We start from the raw sequence: 21,415 nt of genomic DNA, 5'->3' as shown, positions 1-21,415 counted from the left end.
TGCTCAATGCACATTATAAATTGGGATGGAATATGTCCTTGAAAATACATTTTTTACATTCTCACCTAAGTTTTTCCGGAAATTATGGGAAGTTTAAGTGACGAGCGCTTTCATCAAGATTCGACAAAATTGAAAAGCACTACCAAGAAAAATGGGAACCAACAATTCTTTACAGACCACTGGTCTTTGATTAGAGGCACTCCGAAATACGAATATAAGAGACATGTGAAATGGTTTAAGAAAACATGTTGATAATAAAACTGGAGTTTCATAAATACTTGAGATTTTTCAAAACAAATTTATATGAGACAAAAATTTGACGTGACTCAATTTTTTTTCCATCGTTCTTATTTATTTTTTCTACAAGAATTACGAATCACATAGTATTATCTATGAGGAAAAATTAAAAATTGTTTACGTGTCTAGTGTAATTGAAGGAAATTTGTTAAGTTTGGTAAAACAGACTTGTTACAAATACTCGTCAAGCATTCATAGAAAGTTTATTTAGTTGTTTATTTCGTTATAAGAGGTGTTCTTCATAGCTTTTTCAAATCTTTCTCGAAATCATTTTTGAGTTCCTTTTCCAGATAAAACTAGCATTTTAATTTATTTTTCTTTGTTGGTATGCTTCGTAATTTGAAAACGGATGCTGTTACGATAATTATTATAATTCCAATGATATACATCTTATTATTAAGTTTTAATGAAATATTAATATTCATTGGTTGAAGTTGAACTTTTAGATCGTAGTACATTCAGTGTGTGTACAGTCAAAAGATAGTCAATAATTGACACTACTTATCCAAAATCCTTCAACATGTATTCAATATGAATGTGAAAAATATCCTCTATGAATTCAGAAACTGTATAAAAGAGCAAGTTGGTCAGAAACTTTAATATAGCATTTTAAGTTAGGTATATACACTGGCAAATAAAAAATTGAGGTCACTTCTTGCGAATAATTTTAGCGTCAATATTGATAAGGATTAGTAGGCGTTGAAGCAAAATTTTTACGAGACTTGACAGCTGTCATTCGATGTATTAGAGTACGACTTTGATGAAAAATGTGTCTTTGCGCTAATTGAACATTCACATTTTCCTTGTCTGTTTTCCAGTTTACTATTGATTCTTTGTGTAAAACCCAACGATTGCAAAGTTTAGTGATTTAACAAGCCCATAATGCCTTTAGATCCGATTGTTGTGGCAATAATTGTTGCGCTGTTACTAGATGGTGGGGGGTAACGTGAAACTGCGCTTTCTGGAGACTGGCTTGATCACTAGAAGACCAGGATTTGGGCGAAAAAGAGTTACCACTAAAGGAGATGACCGTGTTTTTGTGTCCACAAGTTTGCGGAATAGGACAGCTACTGCGGTTTCACTGCGAAATCAGTTGGAAGAAGTGAGAAATATCAAAGTTAGTGAATGGACCCTTAGAAGAAGACTTCATGCTGCTGGACGGTCATGCAGAAGAATGGCTACAGGTCCCCCGTTGCAACACCAGCATCGGACTGCAAGATTGACATTTGTCAGAGATCACGTTCGTTGGAATGATGATGACTGGAGCTGGGTATTGTTCTCAGATGAGATGCGTTTTTGCCTCACGTCTTCCATTTGGCGGTGGGTCAGATATGGTTTGGGCGGGAATCACTGCACAAGCTCGTACAGAGTTGGTCTTCATAAAAAATGGCTCCCCAACCTCTCACAGGTACATTACGGAGGTGCTAGAAGACCATGTTATGCCTTTTATGGTGACTATGGGAATGAGAATGTAGATTATGCGAGACCACATATAGCTAGAATTGTCAGGGAGTATCTGGATGAAGTAGAAATTAGGTAGTTTGACTGGCCAGCCCGCAGCCCAGACATGAATCTCATAGAACATGTCTGGGACGAGTTGGGACGACTGATCCGCAGACACACACCAGCACCAAGAACTGTCCAGGAGCTAAGAAGATTCCTGTTGCAGGAATGGGATAACATCGACCAGAATGTGATCCGCAACTTAATTCAAAGTATGTCGCGCCGACTTCAAGCAGACATCAATACAAGAGAAGAGAATACACGTTATTAGTATCAACTTATTTTATTTTGTTCGTTCCATATCTTCCCTAACAACAAAATGTTGAATTTCGTCCAAAATGTTAATTTGTTGCTTTTTCAGAATAAATCATAAAATCCAAGAAAAAAATGTGATATTCTAATATAGAGTATCACATTCAGCTTACAAAAGCACATGCAATGATGTACAGTATGCAAATACTATCTGAAAACGTGAAATTTCAAAGAACATGATAATTTTAAGGTGACCTCAATTTTTTGCTCGCTATGGTTTTTTTCTCAATCCAAATTGTATTAAAAATCATGGATATTTAGACATTAATATTGAAAATGCCTATTTCCATAGAATATGAAAAAGACTCTCCATAATACATTCTAAAAATTCAAATTTCTCCTGAACGATCCATTCTATCGAAAACGGTAGTACATATTATAGATTGTTCTTGTTAATATTAAGAATTTTTAACTACCAAGCAAAGCCAGTCTCTGGATTTCTGTACGTAGATTCGTTGATAATGTCACAGTAATACAACGTTCGAGGATAGTTTGCCGAAAGAGGGATTTTTCAGAGGTTAATAATACTTACGTTATTGTGATTATATTGCTATGACTCTTATGTCATCTATCAACACTTTATATAAATCTGACAGCTTCAATATTCATATATTAATAATAATAATAAAATCGATTTGAAAATTGGGTGCCACGATGCTGATTAAAATCTCGTTCATATTAACCCTTTAACTGCTATAGACGTATATCCAACCAAAATTGACTTAGTGAGACGTACACAAATAGTTGTCTCTAATATTCTGTGAAGTAGGTATCGGAATACTAGTTATAAGTAAATATTTACATTAATTGTCTACAATTTATGGCAAGTTGTTCACTTAAAGCATTATTAATATAATTATATATATTTTTAAATCTTTAATCGAAGGTGGATGCAAAAAGAAATCCTGCTGATGTGGAGTTGAAGGAAATATCAATGCAGACTGATAGCGAAGAGGAATAATATTTTATTCATCAGAGGAAAACAGTGATGTTAATAAGTAAACCTGTGAATCTAATAAAACAGGTTATGACTTTGAACGAGTAATAAGGAATAAGTATAAATGGAAAGACGCAAAATATTTGATTCCGAAAATTCATGATTTCAACGATAGACATTCTGGCCCTACAAGGCCGGTTCTACTGAATGATAGTGCTGCAAAAAATTTTTTTAGAAGACAAAGTGACAAAATATTTCAAATTTGTTAACTCGCGAAATCCAACTAAACTTCAATCTTGTCTCAAGCATTGGAAGGATAAGGAACTCAAAGAAATGTATTGTTATCTCAATACCAATCTTCTAATGTCTCGGGTGTAAAAATAATTGAAATTGAATTATTATTGGTACCAAGAGTAGTTTCGATTAACCCCAACCTTTGTACCAATAATGTCAAGAGACAGATATTTGCTGCCTTAGCGGCTAATTCATTCTACTGACAATTTCTGTGGATTTTTAGGTAAAATCAGAATTATTGTTGACCATTTGGAATGAGAATTTAGAGAAAATTCCATATAAATATATATATTGATTATAATCTTCTGTTATTCAAATAATAATAACACATATCATCAAGCGTAATTTTTGTTATATAACTTCTCGTTATGTCTAACTACAAAACGAGTTACATTTCAGATTTAATTATTCACACGGTGACGAAAATTGTAAATTATGGCACTACAAATTTGTGGCACAGAAAAGCAAGTCGCAAGAATATGCCACTTATGGACAAGAAATTAAAATCAGGTGACATTGAAAGTAAAGCAAGTCTTGGCAATCAAATAGATTGAAGAGAGATATTGGGATGTTATCTACAATGCACACTTATGAAATGACGCCTTCTAATGAAGTTGATCGAAATTCCGGTAAAAATACACTCCACTCTTCATTTAGATTACAATAAACACATGGACTCCATTGACAAGAGTGATATGATGCTAACAGTGAAATGGTATAAAAAAAACCTTTTGTCACTTTTTTATTAAGAAGAAGAATGCTTCTATATTCCATAATCAGTTTAATTCAAACTAACAACCAGTAAGGAAATTTCATATAAATTTGATAAAGCACAGTATGGGCGCAAAAGATCGCATCCGTAACCCCCCAATCGCTGAGAATTTCAAGAGAAAGTTATTTATAAAGACATCAGCGCAGATAATTTTACAAAGTAGCAAATTGGTAAATTATGATCTAAGTGTCGATTCCGAGTACTGCTTTTTGAGCTTCGTATTAGTTTTAACTTTTTATTCGATAAGTTTTGTATAAAGATTGCGACGGATGATTCGCTTGCTTCATGCATGACCGATGAGGCATCGGTTTCAAACTGAATTTAAAATGCGAGATGGGGGAAAAAGTGTTGCTTGTATTCACTTATCGGTAAAGCTTATGAAATAAATCGCCGAATCGTGTTTGTTTTGCATTTATTAGTCTTCGGAATAAACGGTTTGAGCAGATTTTGTGGCATGATGGACATTTGCTATGGGATGATCAAAATATATTATGCATGTGTAGAAAATATACGAATCGCGATGATATCGATTAACGACATGGTTCTGAAGAGAGTTGTAGCAGAAGAGAAGAAATATAACGTTTCTTGAGGACTACAGGAAGATCACTTAATCGTTTCAGGAGATGGCACGTGGAAAAAAAGGAGATTTTCATCTCTCATTGGCGTAACTAGTCTCATTAGGTGACAGTCAACCATTCAAGGGAATGCTTGAAGCCAATCCCTATAAAAACGTTACTGTCAAAAAAAAGGATGCGTTGGTTACGTCGAAAAAAGAATGGGGACGAGGTTGAGAGGTATCAAAAATATGAACCAGAGGACTCGAAAGAAAAGGAGCAGGCAATCTCACAGATAAAACGATCGGAGAACTCACTAAATATTATGACCTTGCTATCCGCCGAAATTCACATTCTGTGCAAGCCATGAAGGACGCGATAGAAAACCACAGTTTCAGGAGTGCCAACCAGGAGAAAACAGCTGATGTACGTGAAGTTAAGCTGAAGCGTTGGATACTTTGTCTTTATATAAACGGAATGCTCTTCTTATTGACACTGTTCTGAAGGCTATCGAGACAATTTACAAAAACTTGTCGTCGGACGATTTGCTCGAAGGATGTTTGGTTGCTTATATTCAAAACAGTGATGAATCACTTAATAATATGATTTGGATGTTTGCGTCCAAACATCTTTATTCTCGGAATTAGTAGTGATTATCTTCAAAAAAGATGAGGAATCTTTGTTAATTGCCATGGATCTAGAAGAGAAGGGACTATGGATAATTATAAACATATTTGTGTAAATACATTACAAATCTTTAAACGCGCCTTCCTCGAAAATATGTTTTGTGATGGTTGACATTCTCGGGATCGCTGTAATTAACATATCGTCCTGATATTTGGAGAGCAAATATGTCTTCGATAGCTATATTTTTAGATTATTATTTATCTTTTTATGCGAAAAAAAACGGAAAGTTTCCATTTTTTTAAATTGCTGCCATTTTCCGAAATTTTCACTTATCGAAAAACTCATCCCTCATTTTATGACTAAAGGGTAACAGATTGATAATATGCTTTGAATTTGTATTTCAGATCAACAGATCAGGGCAGTGATGTCAGCCGTTTACCTTTCGCGATTTGAGAACCTGTTTTCCAGCAGCTGCCATTTTAAGGAGAAAACAGCATTCAAAAAGCTTTACTCTTCTCTTAAAAAAAAATAAATGTAAACACTTGAAACATAGCATTCCAAGAACAAAGTCTTCCTTAAATCTAAACCAATAAGTAAGAGAAATCAAATAAATTTGACAAAGCAATTACTTCACGCATACCATACACACCAAAAACGCAGTCAATCTAATAGACGTTCAGAAAGTGCCAATTCACTACTACGCTTAACAGATAAACTTTTTCCAACATTCCCGTCTACAGTACCAAAACCGAACCCGACAAAACGTATTGTATCCATAAAAAAGTACAAGCATGAGGAATCTTGTTACATATTTGAACTCCGTAATGTTTCTTTATGTGTTGTACCTAGCTTTGATAGTCCGGTCAATTTAGACATAAAAATAGTGATCATAGAGTTACCATTCCTGAGATATCGCGATTCTAAGTGTCACATTATACATGATATGCACATATAAGTCTACGTATATACGTATCAGTCACTTAAAGACAAATATAAATACCTATTTGTGTCTCAAAACAGCAATAGAAAAATTTTATGCAACAAACAACAATTGTAGTTGATGAAGATGTTGATTTCTTAGTACTTCTTCTGCAAGGACTCCAATGGATGAAATTATTTATTTTCTGAAACCTGAAAGGGCTCAATAACAAACAGAAAAATATTCTTCAAAAAGTCTAACTGCTTATCCCAAATGGCAAAACTAATTTATTTTTACATGAGATAACCGGCTGCGACCTTCGTCAGCAATTAACAGAGGGAGCAAACGTGAGTATTTTGATTATTCGAAAAAAAAAAAAAAAAGATTTCACTGACTGCGCTAAAGTACTTACAGAAATGGATTCCACACCTCAAGCAATAATTACCAAAGGAATTCGCTTTCTTCTTGCGTTTTATGGAGCTCCAAAAAAATTACTTGCATTGATAAATACCGATACTTCACTTTTGTAAAAAAACGCGAAACAAATAACAAGTACAAGTGCAATTGCAAAAAAAGTTGTAGTGCTAAATGTGGTTGTAAAAAAGTTGCTGTGTTCTTCAGCCTGTACCAATTGCCAAGGACAGTCTTGCTCAAATGTCCAGTTAAGTACAATAGAGGAAGATTCCTGTGATTTTAATGAAGAGACCAATGACTCAGCACCATTTGGACAATTTATGAACATCAAGAAATCGAAGATGACATGACTGTTGAAGTAGACTTTCAAGATTATGAATCTGATTAAAATATCTAAAGAAATCAAAACAATAGTTAACCCAATAGCAATATGAATATCAATAATAAGGAAATATCTAGAACTTGACGTGTATTGTTCCGTCAAATTATCCTAAAATTGTTATGATAGTGGAGAAGGTCTACAGGGAAAACCACGGTAAAAAAGCGCACTGAGTACACTACCTCACGTGGCGTGGAAATCTGTACATATCATAGCATAGCAAATCTTGCGACATTTAAGGAATGGTAACTCTTAGAAAAAAAAGCATAGAGACCATTTTTGTAGAGAATGTTAATATCTTAAATTTTAGTTTGAGGTTTTTTTTAACAAAACAGAAAACAAGAAAATCCAAAAAACCTCAAATTTTGACCTTTGACTCCGAATAACACTTATAGCACACATACGATCGATGGGGATTTTAAAACTTTATAATGGCTTTCCAGGAATTTCTGTTATTTTAAATTTCTATATTGACCAGACTATAAGGTTTTTCTTTCTAACAAACATTATGGATTTTATGTAAGGTGTTAAGAGCATAAATTTTCTTCACATTTGTGACTATTTTTATTGAAGAATAAAACATAATCTGTGAATCTTCAATTTAAAAAATGATTATTAACTGATCTACACGAATAGATACACAACCACTAGAATCAATCTCAAAACGCCTTGCACAGTCAAAAGGTTAAACAGATATTTAGAGACTCCAAACTTAATCCAAGTTATATCCAAGAAAACAAAAATAATGGATACGACGGACTTATTCGTTGAACGTACTCCCAAGAAATTGGACGTACAAATTCTTTGGGTGAAGAGTTATGTTGTATGTATGAATTTGAGGTCTCGTATACTCTGCGACCCAAAGGATCTAATGTGTTCCCCTTTCTTACTGCGATACTGGGGAACCCCGTGTTTACAGCTGATTATTCAATCCCATTTATTTTAGAAAGTCTAGAATGTGGGATGGGTTTAATTGCCATAGTTATTCGTCTTCTATTGCAAGCCCTCTCAGGTATAGTGCTCTGGAGTTCCTTAGTGTTTCACACTTCGAGAGAATGTGGATAGAGGTTTTGACCTCTGTGCAACAAAATCTGCACGCCGCATTATCTGCTAGGTCTAGCGTCTTCAGGTGTTTATTGAAGCGACAGTGCCCCGATAACACTCCTGTTAGTATTCGTAGATTGTTCTTACATTCAGCAGAACTACTCTGGTTATAGTTTCCCAAAAGAATATTTGCCTGTCATAGACTCTGTAGATTGTCCCAATAATTGGTTTAAAGAGTTATATTCCATCCCGACCATGCGACTGTCTATTGTCAAAAAATGGCTTTAGACAAATGAAGAGATGATAACCAAGACAATGTATTATCCGTAACTTTCGACACATTAAAAGGATCTTATAATAAAAAATGAAATAGTTCATAATAAAATAAATTTCGCATTGAAAAGGCACTCCTGTATGAAATTTCCCTCGTTCAAAAGAATTTTTTCTAATATTTAACTCCTTTCATTTTCATCATGTTTAAAAAATCTTCTATAGTCTTGAAGCAATATTATAGTGAAAAATTTTGGGAAGTGAAATAATTCATCAACTATAGAATAACAATTTAATATTAAGACAAATTAAATTAAATCCATAATTTCTAAGTAAACTAAAATAATTTTAAATAGTAACTTGAAGATTTGAATGAAAATTACAAAAAACGAAAACTAACTACCAATGCTGATAATAAATATTGCCAGCTCTAGGAGGTACGACTACCGAGGATGATGGATGAGCTGCTGAAGGACCATTGTATCTCGAATTATGGAAATTGTTACCTTGTATGACGTTATTACGTCTTTGATCCTTCGGATGTGCTCCTACCCAATGGTTTTGCCCGTACACGTTGGCTTGTCGGAATGGATAAACTGCAGCAGGAGCTTTCGTTCCATCAGAATAATATGTTTGACGACTTGACGCACTACTCACATTTCCAGATCTCTTCGATATCTCGGAACTAAGATTCGGAGGAGAAGGAGTTCTGTCTCTGTTGTAATTATCGCCGCGTTTGAATTTCTTTTCTTTGTATGTATCGACATTTCTTAATCCTATAGGACTTCGACGTCTTGGACTCGGAGATCTAGTTCGTTTTGAAGCTCTTTCGAATCTGATTTCATCTAGTTTGTACTTGAGGTTATCTTTTAATTTCTTTGTGTCTGATAACTCTTTATTCAATGTCATTCTATCGAGGTCCAATCTGGATTGTTCGATTTTTTTCATCTTTTCGAAATTTTCTCTGTCCAAATTCAAACGTCTGCGTTCTTCACGATTCTGATCTTGAATTTTTTTCATTTCTGTTTTTAGTTTGCTATATTTTTTGGATTCGGCATTGTAGAGACGTTGCATATTGTCTAATTTTCTTTCCAACTTACAGTTCAATTGATATAAAGAATCTATTTTCGATCGAAGCATAATAACTTTTTTTTCATAATTGATTTCGCTTGCTGGTGGTGATTTTTCTGATGATTTTTTTGCTTTTCGATCTTTATGCATATTATCTTTTCTATTATCGGCTTTGTTTCTAACCTTCTCATTTTTTTTGTTCTCAATTGATTGTTCAACTTTCGATCTTTTTGATCTATCAGTTTTCTTCTTACCGGAATCTGGGGTTTTTGCTATAATATCAGGTCTGTTTTTAGAAACAGTTAATTTGATATCGTGAAAAACGGTGTTGTTGAACTCTGATGCGCATTTCGATGCTACTTCTGAATTCTCCATCAATACAAAGCCGTATAAGCTTTTGCCATTAGTTAAAATCTTTGCGGATACTACTTTTCCTAAATTATTGAAGAGATTTTTTAGATCAGCTGCCTTTATGCTACGAGTTATGTTGGATACCCAAATTCCGTTGGATTTAAAATTTTTATTTGCAATAACTTTTTTGATATCAGTTTGTTCAGATTTAGATTCTTCAGTTTTATTCTCATCTAATTTTATTGTTTGCTCAGTATTACCGACATTTCCATCGATACATAATTTCAAATCTATAACAAACAATTCATTGATTTTTTTTATGTTATTAATAAAATATCCCATGATCCCTACCATCACCGTTGTCCCGAATTTCGCCATCTTCCGTATCTAATTTGAACAGATCAACTTCTTGTTGGGTCGAACATTCCTGTTTTTTGGATGAATCCTGGTTGAAAACTTCATGTGGCATGATTTCAATAGAGAATTTTCGATAACTAACCTGAATACAAAATAATAACAGTTAAAAACGATGATAAAAATAAAAATTGATTTTCAAATTCCTCCTTTCTAGCCAGGTAACAATCAAAATCTTGATACACTCTCAACAAATACGTGGCGATGAAAAATAACGTTAAAATATTTGTGATGGGGCAGCGTAAATTATAAGTAAATATTTTATTCTCATCAACTTCAGAATCAGCTTTTCCTTAACAGGTTTCTTTATAATAAAATACAAACATCATTTATCTTTTTTGGTTTTTGCTCAGAAGTAACAATATATTGGTACCCCTGAGAGTTAGTTCTAAATGAGATACTTCGCTTAAATACGAAGTTTATTTGGGCGAAACTTCAAAAAAAATGGAATAAATATATATTATCCATTTCTCTCCATTCTTACGAGTATTTCCTTTTATAACTGCCCTGACAATAATATCCCTATATTTCGGAATTATTAGTATTTTCTGAAAATCGAATTCCCCATTCCTCCATGGTTGCTCTCGTAGTCTTGATAACTGAACATGTGTTGAGAAAAACTGCAAAAACAAACCAACCAGCGATCTAAATACCAAAAACAACCTCCAGAAATTTATAAAAATTATGTGACTCCATCTCTTACGTCATTTTCGTCACTTTGAGAATCTTCGTCCACCACTACCAGTTTCTTCCTCATTTCAATCGAACAATCTTTGTTTTATATAAAAGTCCTTTCAACTTTTTATCGGATCGCGAAGAAGAGATAATCCTCTCGAACGAATTTCCTATGATAACCTTCCAAATCAGAGAAACGATTGGCCTCAACAAACAAACTACCTAAGCAATGGAGAATTTGATATTGCTTGGAGACTGTTACAAGATGAAATAATTTTACTTGTGTGTTTAACTTGATGGATTTTCATCGTTCAATAATTATGTAGTATCATGGATTGAATATTTAGGAAAACTTGATCGCATATCTGAATATGTAGATAGCACAAAACAACAGAAATCTCGGTTTATCAAAAGGTGTGTTTCCAAAATTTCTTCTTCGAACATAAATAAACATCAGAAGCTGTTCTTCCAATTCAAATCCACTACATCACTGCTTAGTTTATTGTTTTGAATTATGATTGTCTGTTTATTTTTCACGCCATATCTTCTTCTTAGTTCATTCTATTGAACATATTGAATGTTTAGAATTACACCTCATATATTTAAAAATACAAACAACTACTTTCTTGACCATACAGCGCGACAAATATCGAATTTAATCCCCTAACTAATGGTTGGCAATTACAGATATTCATAATCTATGGATCTCATCAGTACAGCAGCAAGGAACCTCGTTAAGAGTAATAAAAGAAAAGTACACACAGTAGCGGAAGCCACTTATTTCGTAAGAATACAAGTACCGAGCTATCGCAATAATTGCGAACCAAATGCTCAATTTTTCTGCAGAATCTACGATTGTAAATGGGTTAAATCTATTAACACTCCCATACATGGTGTTTCAAAAAAGGTGATCTTGTCTCTAGGATAGATATAAAACTAAAAAATATTTGGGGGTTGCTCAGTAAAAAATCCACTCTAACCGGTAGATCATCTGGCAAGAGCTCTAGGAGTTGTCTGTAATGATAAGGATGTAGCTGTTGATCTTAAGTATCCTTCAAGTAGTTGAAGAAGATGTATTTGTCTGTCTTGCCACATTCCTTACGCTAACTGTTGGAATTTGATTAAGTAAATGTAAAATCATATTTTTTGTATGAAATGGTTCTTGTTGGTCTTGGCCTACCGGAATTTATTTAACAATATCTAATTTAACAAATAATAAGGTTTTCAGAAATGTAATTATTATTCACACAACGTTATAACTATCAATTAATGACAGTTTTCAATGGCAAACTCAGAAAAAATGTTATTGCTGTGTAAAATTCAAAGTTGAATCATCATGGGTACTCAGCTATTGGGGGCCTTAATATGAAACAAACAACAGTTTGAGTCCCAGAACCGTAATACATGATCCTCAAATTGTTGTTTGTTGCATACTAAGGCCTAAAAACCGAATTAAATACAAGAAAAAAACATTTCAAAAATGATTCACTTACATAGGAACTAGAAAGCTCCCAATCACAAAAAACTGAACAATTTGAATAGAATGTACAGTTCTATGATTTTATAAATTTTAATGCATTATTTCTATAAATGCCTAATGACGTATGAAAAGCCCTGTGTTAGCAACCACTCACTTTTTTTTTAATCATTTAATTAACAATAAGCAAAAGCGCTGCCGATTGCCGATAATCACTTGCTGTTAAATCAAAAGTAATGTTTCCATCTCCAAACATTATGCACTGTTGGTCAGTTCCAATTCCATAAATTCGTACAACTTGTCTTCAAACAGTTGTAAATACAAATGTGCGGTGTTAATTATTCGACGATCTTTTGATTATTTGATTGGAACGTACTTTTATAAGGGTTTGTCGACTTAAGAAACGTACCTCAACTAATGGAAAGCATTTTTTTAATACAAAAGCAAACAATGACAACAGGACAAGGTAGATATAGAAGCAAACAATGACAACAGGACAAGGTAGATATAGTTGAGGGGCATCAACCTTGCTAACCAGATCTCAGAGATTTCGTTTATCAAACAAAATCTGTGTATTTGAATGATCTGAAAGAACGCATTCGTAGCATTACATCAACAATTGGGGTGAACTATACAAGAGTTCTTTCAATATGGTTTGCAGCTTGCGTGGATTCTGTAGTAAATACTTTTGACCACTTGAACGCTGTATTTTTTGTTCATTTTCTCATCATACAGACTCAAAAATGAAAATGTAGCTAGAGAATCTACCGACATGGTAGAAAAAGAATTGATATAAATCGAGAAGAATGGTAGTAATAGGGAGCTGGAAGAACTGTGATTATCTTTTAGGAACACAATTCTAACAGCTCCAAGAAGAACGTGTGGTGTATAGAAAGCTAATCATAATTAAAAAGGCTGTAAGAGGAAAGTGAAAAATCTGGTGAATGTATCGAAACAAAATGCTTGGAGAAAGAGTGCTGAAAAATTTACGAGTAAATAGAATAACTCACACGATGGCAACCAAGAACGAAAATGGAGACATGATTACAGAAGAAAAGAGTATAATGAAACGGTGAGAAGATATAATAAAGCAGGAGGAAACTATAGGACAAAGAGATAACTGCAAAAAAGACCACGAGGAAAATGAGGAGGTAACAAAAAAAAACAGTAAGAAGCAATTCATTCTTTAAAGAACGGAAAAAAGCCAGCGAGGATAAAATAACATCTGAAATGTTGAAAAAGATTTGTGAACAAGAAGTACAGGCACTATTTCAAATATATAACAAAGCTTGGGAAGTAAAAATAATTTTAAATGTGTAGAAAAACGTTGACCTCGCAATTTATTTTTGATTTGCGGAAATGAGAAGACAACTTTGGGTGCCAAACAAGGACTGAACGGCGAATGACCCATCAATTCGATGTTTTAATTGTTTTTGTTCAACTGATGTGTGAGAGTTCGCATTATCGTGGTGGAGAATGATTCCTCTTCTACTTTTCGCTGATTTTTTCGAAACCCTAAAACCATTTAGAATTGACCGATCTATCTTGCTCTAATGGACCTGTGGCGACATATCCAGTTATTTCGTAAAAGCCGACGACCATTTGCTTCGAAGTGCTTCGTGTTGGATTTGACTCGTCTTGAAAAACCCATACAGTCTATTGTTATTTAGTTTGGGATTTATATGCATAAATCCATGATTCGTCACCTGTCATAATCTTAAAGACGTCTTTTGAAGCACCGCGATTCAATTTCTTCAGCATTTCTATGCACCAATCGACAACCAATAATTTCGACAACGTAATGTTTATGCAATATTGAATGTATGCGAGTGGAACTAATGCCTCAATCTCACAGATCTTCACATGACGATCTTGCAATATCAGTTTACGCACAGCATCGATATTTTCAGTCACAACAGCCGATTTCGGACAACCTTAAAGAAATTCATCCTGTAGCTAAGTGCGACCAAGATTGAATTCGGAAATCCAGCGAAACATGGTGGCTACTATTGATTTAATCCACGTCGAAAGTCATAGAAAATCATCGCACAAAAATTTTCACGATTAATTCCATGCCAAGATGAATGATCAAGAATCTGTGAACAACTCAAATAACACTCGTATGATGCGGAATTTGACATATTCACATCAACCCGCGTATAGTGATGAAAGTATGCAAAAAGATAAAAGAAAAGATGTTAACATGCATCCTCGAACCAACAATAGTGAAGAAAGTGGGTTTGTGGTTTTAGAATAGGCCGAAGTATACAACATTTTTACAACAAAAAAAATAAACAAAGCTTTCACAGCGAAAAGGAGTGTGTATTTCTCATTTATCGATATGGGAAAGGCGTTCGATAGAGTTCCAAGAGCAAAAGTTTGGGAAAGGTTACGGCGGAGAAAAGCTAATAAAAGTAGTAGAAACAATATACAAAAGCAATCTTAATAATTGTGTTATAAGCAAAAACTTAAAGTCAAACACATTCACAACAAAGGAAGGATTGAGATATGAGCGAGATATAAACACTCTTTGTGATGGGATAACTGTATGCAGCGAATTATGAGTAAACAGTAAAAAACCTGCAAAGCCGGAGTTTCAATTTTTATACTTATCCATTTCCCTTTCAGAAACTAACTTTTTGTTCTCAATATATTTCGAAATTTATCGCATCAAGTACGTTGAATCCTCTTGAAATATTCAAACAAACTTTCAGCAATATTCATGTACGTAATAAATCCGTATTAGAATAATTCAAACGTATTATTGGGATTCGAAGTTTTCTATAGTGGAAAGTTTGATGCTACAGAAAATGAGTATTGTTCCCATAGTTGCTTATATTAATTATATTCATTCTAGATCCGAGTTATTCACTATAACAAATAATTTAACAGACATATTTTGTTATTGGAATCTACAATACAGGCAATTTAAGCTAAAGTAAAGGTTAACTATTTCCGTCTATATCTTTATTCATTTAAATATTACAGAAGCCAAAAAACAATTTTTCAACTTTCGTGAATTTTTGGCTACAGATTTCAACACAGCCCCCAGATTTTCTCTATCGAAATTTTTATTTTCAAATTTTGTGGATTTCATAACAAACTTCTACCACATAGATACAAGATTTCTATTTTCAATATTGAGAGACTTATTCGGCCACTAAACATGTGGTGTATATGGAGTATTTCTACTAGAATGAACTAATTAACTTTACTTTATCTTTACATTTCGCTTATAATGAATAAACTCATTTTTTATAAATTTCTAGAACTTCCTCGAACAGTCTAAATCAGTCATGATGAACTACAATCATTTTGGAATTCTCCAAGAAGAAATTTCTTTAATTTCTTATTTCTTAGACCTTTTGATATACTTATGTTTCTGAATATTCTTGATTTTAGGTCTCTTCTGCTTTAAAATTAGTTTTTTTAAAAATTTTTGGAAGAAAGATAAAATTTGTCGTTTCGACTTTTCTTTAAGTCTTTATCAAAATATGATATTGACACTGACAATTTGATCAATAGATCACCTTCATCATAAATATAAAAATAAGAATAAAATCAAAATTGAAAATGTTCTAATAAGAAAAAATTAATTTTTCCTTATATCTTAAATATGCAGCAGTATTTATTTAATCAATCAAAATAGAACTATAAATTTTATTTAAATTATTTCGGTCTTTATCGTTTATGCCTTTTCGTTTTTATGAATATAAACCATTTCTGAAAATTCTCTTTTTCGTGTATTAGATTCCGTTCCCAGAATTTTTGAATCTCTATAATTGAATTTTTTATTTATATATTTATATTTTATTTATTTATATATTTATTAAAATAATTTGATAGTCCTTGTTCATATGGTAAGAAAAAATGTTTTATATTTTGATGTTTCGTTCCTGTTTTGTTTTTAAATTGATTGTAGTATCTGTTTATCCTTTTCTTGAATATGTTATTTATCATTTTTTCCGGATAATTATTTTCTCTAAATGCAGTTTTTGAGTTTTGAATAGCTAAGCATCTAAATTCAGGATCTGATAGTTGGATAGATCTATCGGCCAAACTTATTGTCACTGATATTTTTGTGACATAGGATGACATGAATTGAAGATCAAATATCTTTATGACCAAGTTGGTTTCGTATACCATTCTGTATTTATGTTTTTAATTTTATATAATGTGACATCACAAGTATTTTATGATAAGAATTGAAATTTTTCTTTATGTTTTCAATTTGATTCTTTCGTACGGCAGTAATGCAATCATCTACATATCGGAAAAACATAGAATATCTATATCAAGTTTTTTAAGGACAGTTTACTCGAGATCTTCCATCACTAATTGTGCTATAACACTTGAAATTGTGCTATAACACATAGCACCACCATCAATTTGTTGGTATATTTCATTTTCATATTTGAAGTACGTTGTTGTTATCCAAATATTTCACTAAATTGAAATCTAAAACACCAAAAAACAGAAGAAGTAATATTATACATCAAGTGCCTTGTACTAATTGTGACGCTGTCTACATAGGGCAAACCTCTCAATATTTAGAAAATAGACGGCATCAATACGATAAAAAAATAAAACTGCGTTAACGAACCATGAAATGTCAAAAAAACATAAATTAAATTATAAAGATTCAAAAATTCTTGAAACGGAATCTAATACACGAAAAAAAGGATTTTCAGAAATGGTTTCCATTTATAAAAACGAAAAAGCTATAAATAATAAAGACCTAAATAATTTAAGTAAAATTTATAGCTTTATATTGTAAATTCTAATAAAACTACAAATAATTTGATTGATTAAGTACTGCTGCATATTTAAGATATAAGGAAAAATCAATTTTTACTTATTAGAACATTTTCTATTTTGATTTTATTCTTATTTTGATATTTATGACGAAGTGATTTATTGATCAATATAAATACCCAAATTGTCAGTGTCAATATCATATTTTGATAAAGACTTTTTGACGCTTTTTTAATATCATCATATTAAAAATATTGAAAATCATTCATTTAATTTCCAACATTATATCGTAGGCCTATTTTATTGTTGCCTATGAATTATATTAACAATAAACAAGGAGAGGATTATCAATATTACTTTAATAGCTACATACTTATAAGAACTGTAAATCTTCCTACTTCCTGGATGGAACGTATAACTTTCTAAGTTCTAATGGGTGTTTCTCATCAAATCTAGAACAAAAACAAACGAAATTATTAAATCACTGATATGAACCAACTTACTATTAGCGTTCTGTTCTATAAAGACCAACATCATACGATTCAGCCGATATTACAACGTCGTAGAAGTACGCCGCTAAATTGTGGAATCAGCATCACTAATTTTTAGATTATGCTAACTTGGACAATAATAATTCCACAAAACTAACTTAGTAGCAGTAGATGATCGAATCACATAATCGCTTTGATGAAATTATCAAAAACATTAATAAATATTTTTCAAAAGAATCTATGCACTACTTATTGAATAGATAAAATGTTTTCACGGAAATAGATAGGGTGGCGAGGAGCAATAAAATGACTGCATACGATTTGTTTCATTTGGGCCTACCCAGGATAAGATAAGATAAGATAAAATGAAAAGTAGCGCTTTTCCTGGGTACATCATCACAACTAATACTTAGGTAACACTAGGGGCTATAGTGTCCAGCAAATCACAGAACAGACTGTCTACTTACAACAACTTCTTACTTCATTGTTGCAATTGTTCAGTCGTACAGAAGTGTTTTAGATTTATTCACATACAGATTTTAATTTTTAAAAAGTGTGTGCAAACGTTTTTAGTGTCAAATTGTGATCAGGCAAACAAAACATATCGAGGTGAATTTTTACTAATCTATATACATTTTATAATCTATATTAAATACAGGGTGTTCCAGGACTTGATGCCAAAAATTCGGGAGTGAGTAGATGACGCGAAAATAATGATGTGGCAAAAAATTTTGTTAAATGCCTCTAAAGATGCGAAACCAGAATTTATATTTTCTAAATTATAAATTATATTATGAATTTGTACTAGATTATTACATAAATCCATGTAGTGTATTTTAAGGAATAATTCTACACTCTATCTGAAGTCCAGGGCGGTTCATGACACTCCGAAACTTTTACAGGAACAATCTGTACAATCTAATGATAGCAAAAATGAATTTTTTAATCGAATTTTTATCAAAATGTACTCTTTATTCAACTCGATAAAAATTATCGTTTAGATCGATACACATGCCAAGGAAATGGTTCGCCATAAAGAGATTGTTTAACATCGTATTAATATGGAAATATAGAAAAATTTAGTTGGTTATCGTATGATAACAAAAATAGTATAATAAATGTTCGAAGTGGGCAACTTGCACTTCTACACAGTTTCGGAGTCTACGGAGGATATTTTTTTGAACTTTATTCCAAGATTCTACCTTATAGCATCACAATGGAAGTTTATTCTATCGATTATTTCGTTCGTTGTATGTACTGGTGTTGTATATACCTGAGTTTTCAAGATATCCTCAAAAAATTAAGCCATTTTATTTAAATCAGGGAATAGTGGTGGCCATGCGAAAGTACATCATTTAGGAAGTGGGAAGGGGCTCCCTCAGGCATGCACCACATGTCTGCGAATATTCAGAGGAATATCACTTAACATGAGTTGGAAATCATTTTGGAGAAATTCCAAGTATCACTGTTCTTATCAAAAAATTATGGACCTACTAAATTATTATCCACCAATCCTGCCCACACATTAACACAAAATCGATGCCCATAAATCTAAGTTATCGGAATTAATAAAATCGTCTCGTGTGAAATCAGCTTCATCAATAAACAGTACTTTTCCAACAAATGTATAATCAAATATATTTTCAATAAATAATTACAATTTATGATATTTTTCTTTTAAATGGCTTATGGCAAACGGTTTCCTTGGCATGTTCAGGGTCCTTCACGAAGAGCTGAATCGATGTGCATATGGTCAAGTACCTACTGCGACTAGTGTTCCGAAAATTAGCTTGCATGGGTTTTTCGAAATGCTCTTTTCAGCTAAATTAATTTCAGTTTTCTGAAACTACCGGTTATACCAGAAGTGGACCCAAACTTCCTTATGTTTAACGGAATGGTTTTTATTAAAATTTTGGAATCTACGCAAAATTTCAATTCAACTTTATTTAAGGCATTGCATGCCAAAGTCCACCATTTTTTAATTATTTCACATTTGCGAAAATTTTGGACACATGCCGCCCTCCACTTAAAAACTTATATTTCCAAGTTTAAGTGAGTCAGGTCTTATATTTTTGGGATTTGGACAAATAACTCTTACAGCTTTCAAAATCTGTGAAAACCTTGACAAAAATTTTTATAGGGTGTTCAGAAAATGGTGCCGAATTTCGCTATCTAAAAACCTCGAAAACTTAATTTTTTCAAGTGGCAACTCCCATTTTTCGTTTTAAATTAAGGGGACTTCTTTAGTAAATTCATATATCTCAATTTAACGGTTTTTGTAGAAACTTGAAAAAACGGAAATTTTCATGGTTTTCAATTGTTACCTGCCGATGGCGAACAACGAGTAACAAAAGTTAACGTATTAAAAATTAAAATACTCTAGTCAATTAAAAAATATTTAGTAAATGTTCGAAATGGATACCCCCAACTTTTATGGATTCTTCTTAAAAACCCGTGCTGAGTGGCGTTTCGAATTTGTTTGTAAAAAGTTATTTACAATCGCACTACCGTCTGGTGGGGCTCCGTCGTGCTGAAACCAATGCTGATTTCAATTCAGATTTAGTGGGTGTCAATAAGTTTCTAATATTTCCAGATATCTCTAACATGAAATAAACAAAACTTTGAAGTAAAATTCATCCTCAAATTTAAATAGTAAGATTACCATTCAAATTTTCGTATGTACCACCAGCATACTTACATTTTTTATCGCAGTAAAAACATTGAAATTCCAGTACCCTTGAAACTGTCTTTCACGCAACATGTGAGGATTAGTATCACTCCAATAATGGGAGTTACGCCGGTTAAATATTCCATTCTTCTGAATTTTACACTCATCTGTCCAAATTAAGTTTTGTAAAAAGTTTTCGTCTTCCTGAGTTTTAATTAATATAAATCCACAAAAAGCAATTCTTCTTTGGTTGTCACCTGGCTCTAAATGTACCAACGGGATTGAACACAGATGGAACTTGTGTTTTTTAAGAATCCTGTGAATACTTATCTCTGATATTCCCAAATCTCTTTCCGCATCGGTTAATGAAATTTCGCTCTGAAGTATCCCAAGACTGTAAATTCATTGGCTTCATTGTCTACGACAGGTTTCAATTTGCTGCACGGTGCAACAAACTGACCGTGGGTCTTACAATTATTATGAATGAGCCGCTTAAGTGTATCAACTGTGGGTCGTGGTCTATCCAGTATCGCAGGCTCGTTTAATAATATGGAAGAGCATAAAATATTTAAGTTTAAGTTTAAGGGTAGACCAGAACGCGCGAGCTTTACTGTAAGTACTGCCTCTATATGTAACATGTAACGCCATTTCACACACAGGCATAAGGTCATTGAGCAAAATGGAAAATATACAATTGATTAAAACTATTCTTTGTAAAAAAATTGTTTTATTTTATACTACAAAACCGGTCGTCAACCATTATAGAGAGGAATAAAGTGCAGTCACTAAGATTTCCAGGACCACCGTGTACTTCTGTTTTTACTCTAAAGAACGGCAACTATGCGACATTTGATAAAATCTTGTTTATATCATTTTCCTTTAGTGAGATATGCCCATATGTAGCAGCCCTGTACATGTCGTCTTTTGCGAAGCATCGATTTTTCAACATTCCACTAACTGTAACTCGAGCATGCATGTCATCTATTAATGAATGAGGCTTACTCCCAAAACTTGCCAATTATCAAATTTCCTAACTTAACCAAATTACTTTTCGTCGAAAGAGTAAAGCTGATCAAATAGCCTTCCTAGTACCTGACTGTGGTGGATTATATAAATTAACCGACTAATCCGGTTTTCCAATTATCACCTTAACAAACTTATTCCGAACGAGGATTCAAAATCGAAATGAGA

General features: G+C 32.8%; 2 protein-coding genes across 2 annotated transcripts in view; both read right to left on the bottom strand.

Annotated features, from left to right (window-relative positions):
* LOC130893394 (rho GTPase-activating protein gacF-like) overlaps positions 1 to 21,415 on the bottom strand; it is a 438,283-nt gene that overhangs the window by 384,406 nt on the left and 32,462 nt on the right. Inside the window, exon 2 of the mRNA XM_057799454.1 lies at positions 17,439 to 17,517. The gene's annotated coding sequence lies outside the window, so the exon portion shown is untranslated. The remainder of the gene's footprint in view (positions 1 to 17,438; positions 17,518 to 21,415) is intronic.
* LOC130893038 (SAFB-like transcription modulator) lies at positions 8,722 to 10,915 on the bottom strand. Its single transcript, XM_057798804.1, has 3 exons — positions 10,862 to 10,915; positions 10,096 to 10,243; positions 8,722 to 10,034 (listed from the first exon to the last, which is right to left on the bottom strand). The coding sequence occupies exons 1-3, from the start codon at positions 10,913 to 10,915 to the stop codon at positions 8,722 to 8,724; spliced, it is 1,515 nt and encodes a 504-aa protein (XP_057654787.1).

Source organism: Diorhabda carinulata, chromosome 4 (assembly GCF_026250575.1).
Source record: "Diorhabda carinulata isolate Delta chromosome 4, icDioCari1.1, whole genome shotgun sequence".
In the NCBI taxonomy this organism is placed as follows: Eukaryota; Metazoa; Arthropoda; class Insecta; order Coleoptera; family Chrysomelidae; genus Diorhabda; species Diorhabda carinulata.
This window is presented reverse-complemented; position numbering and strand designations above follow the sequence as displayed.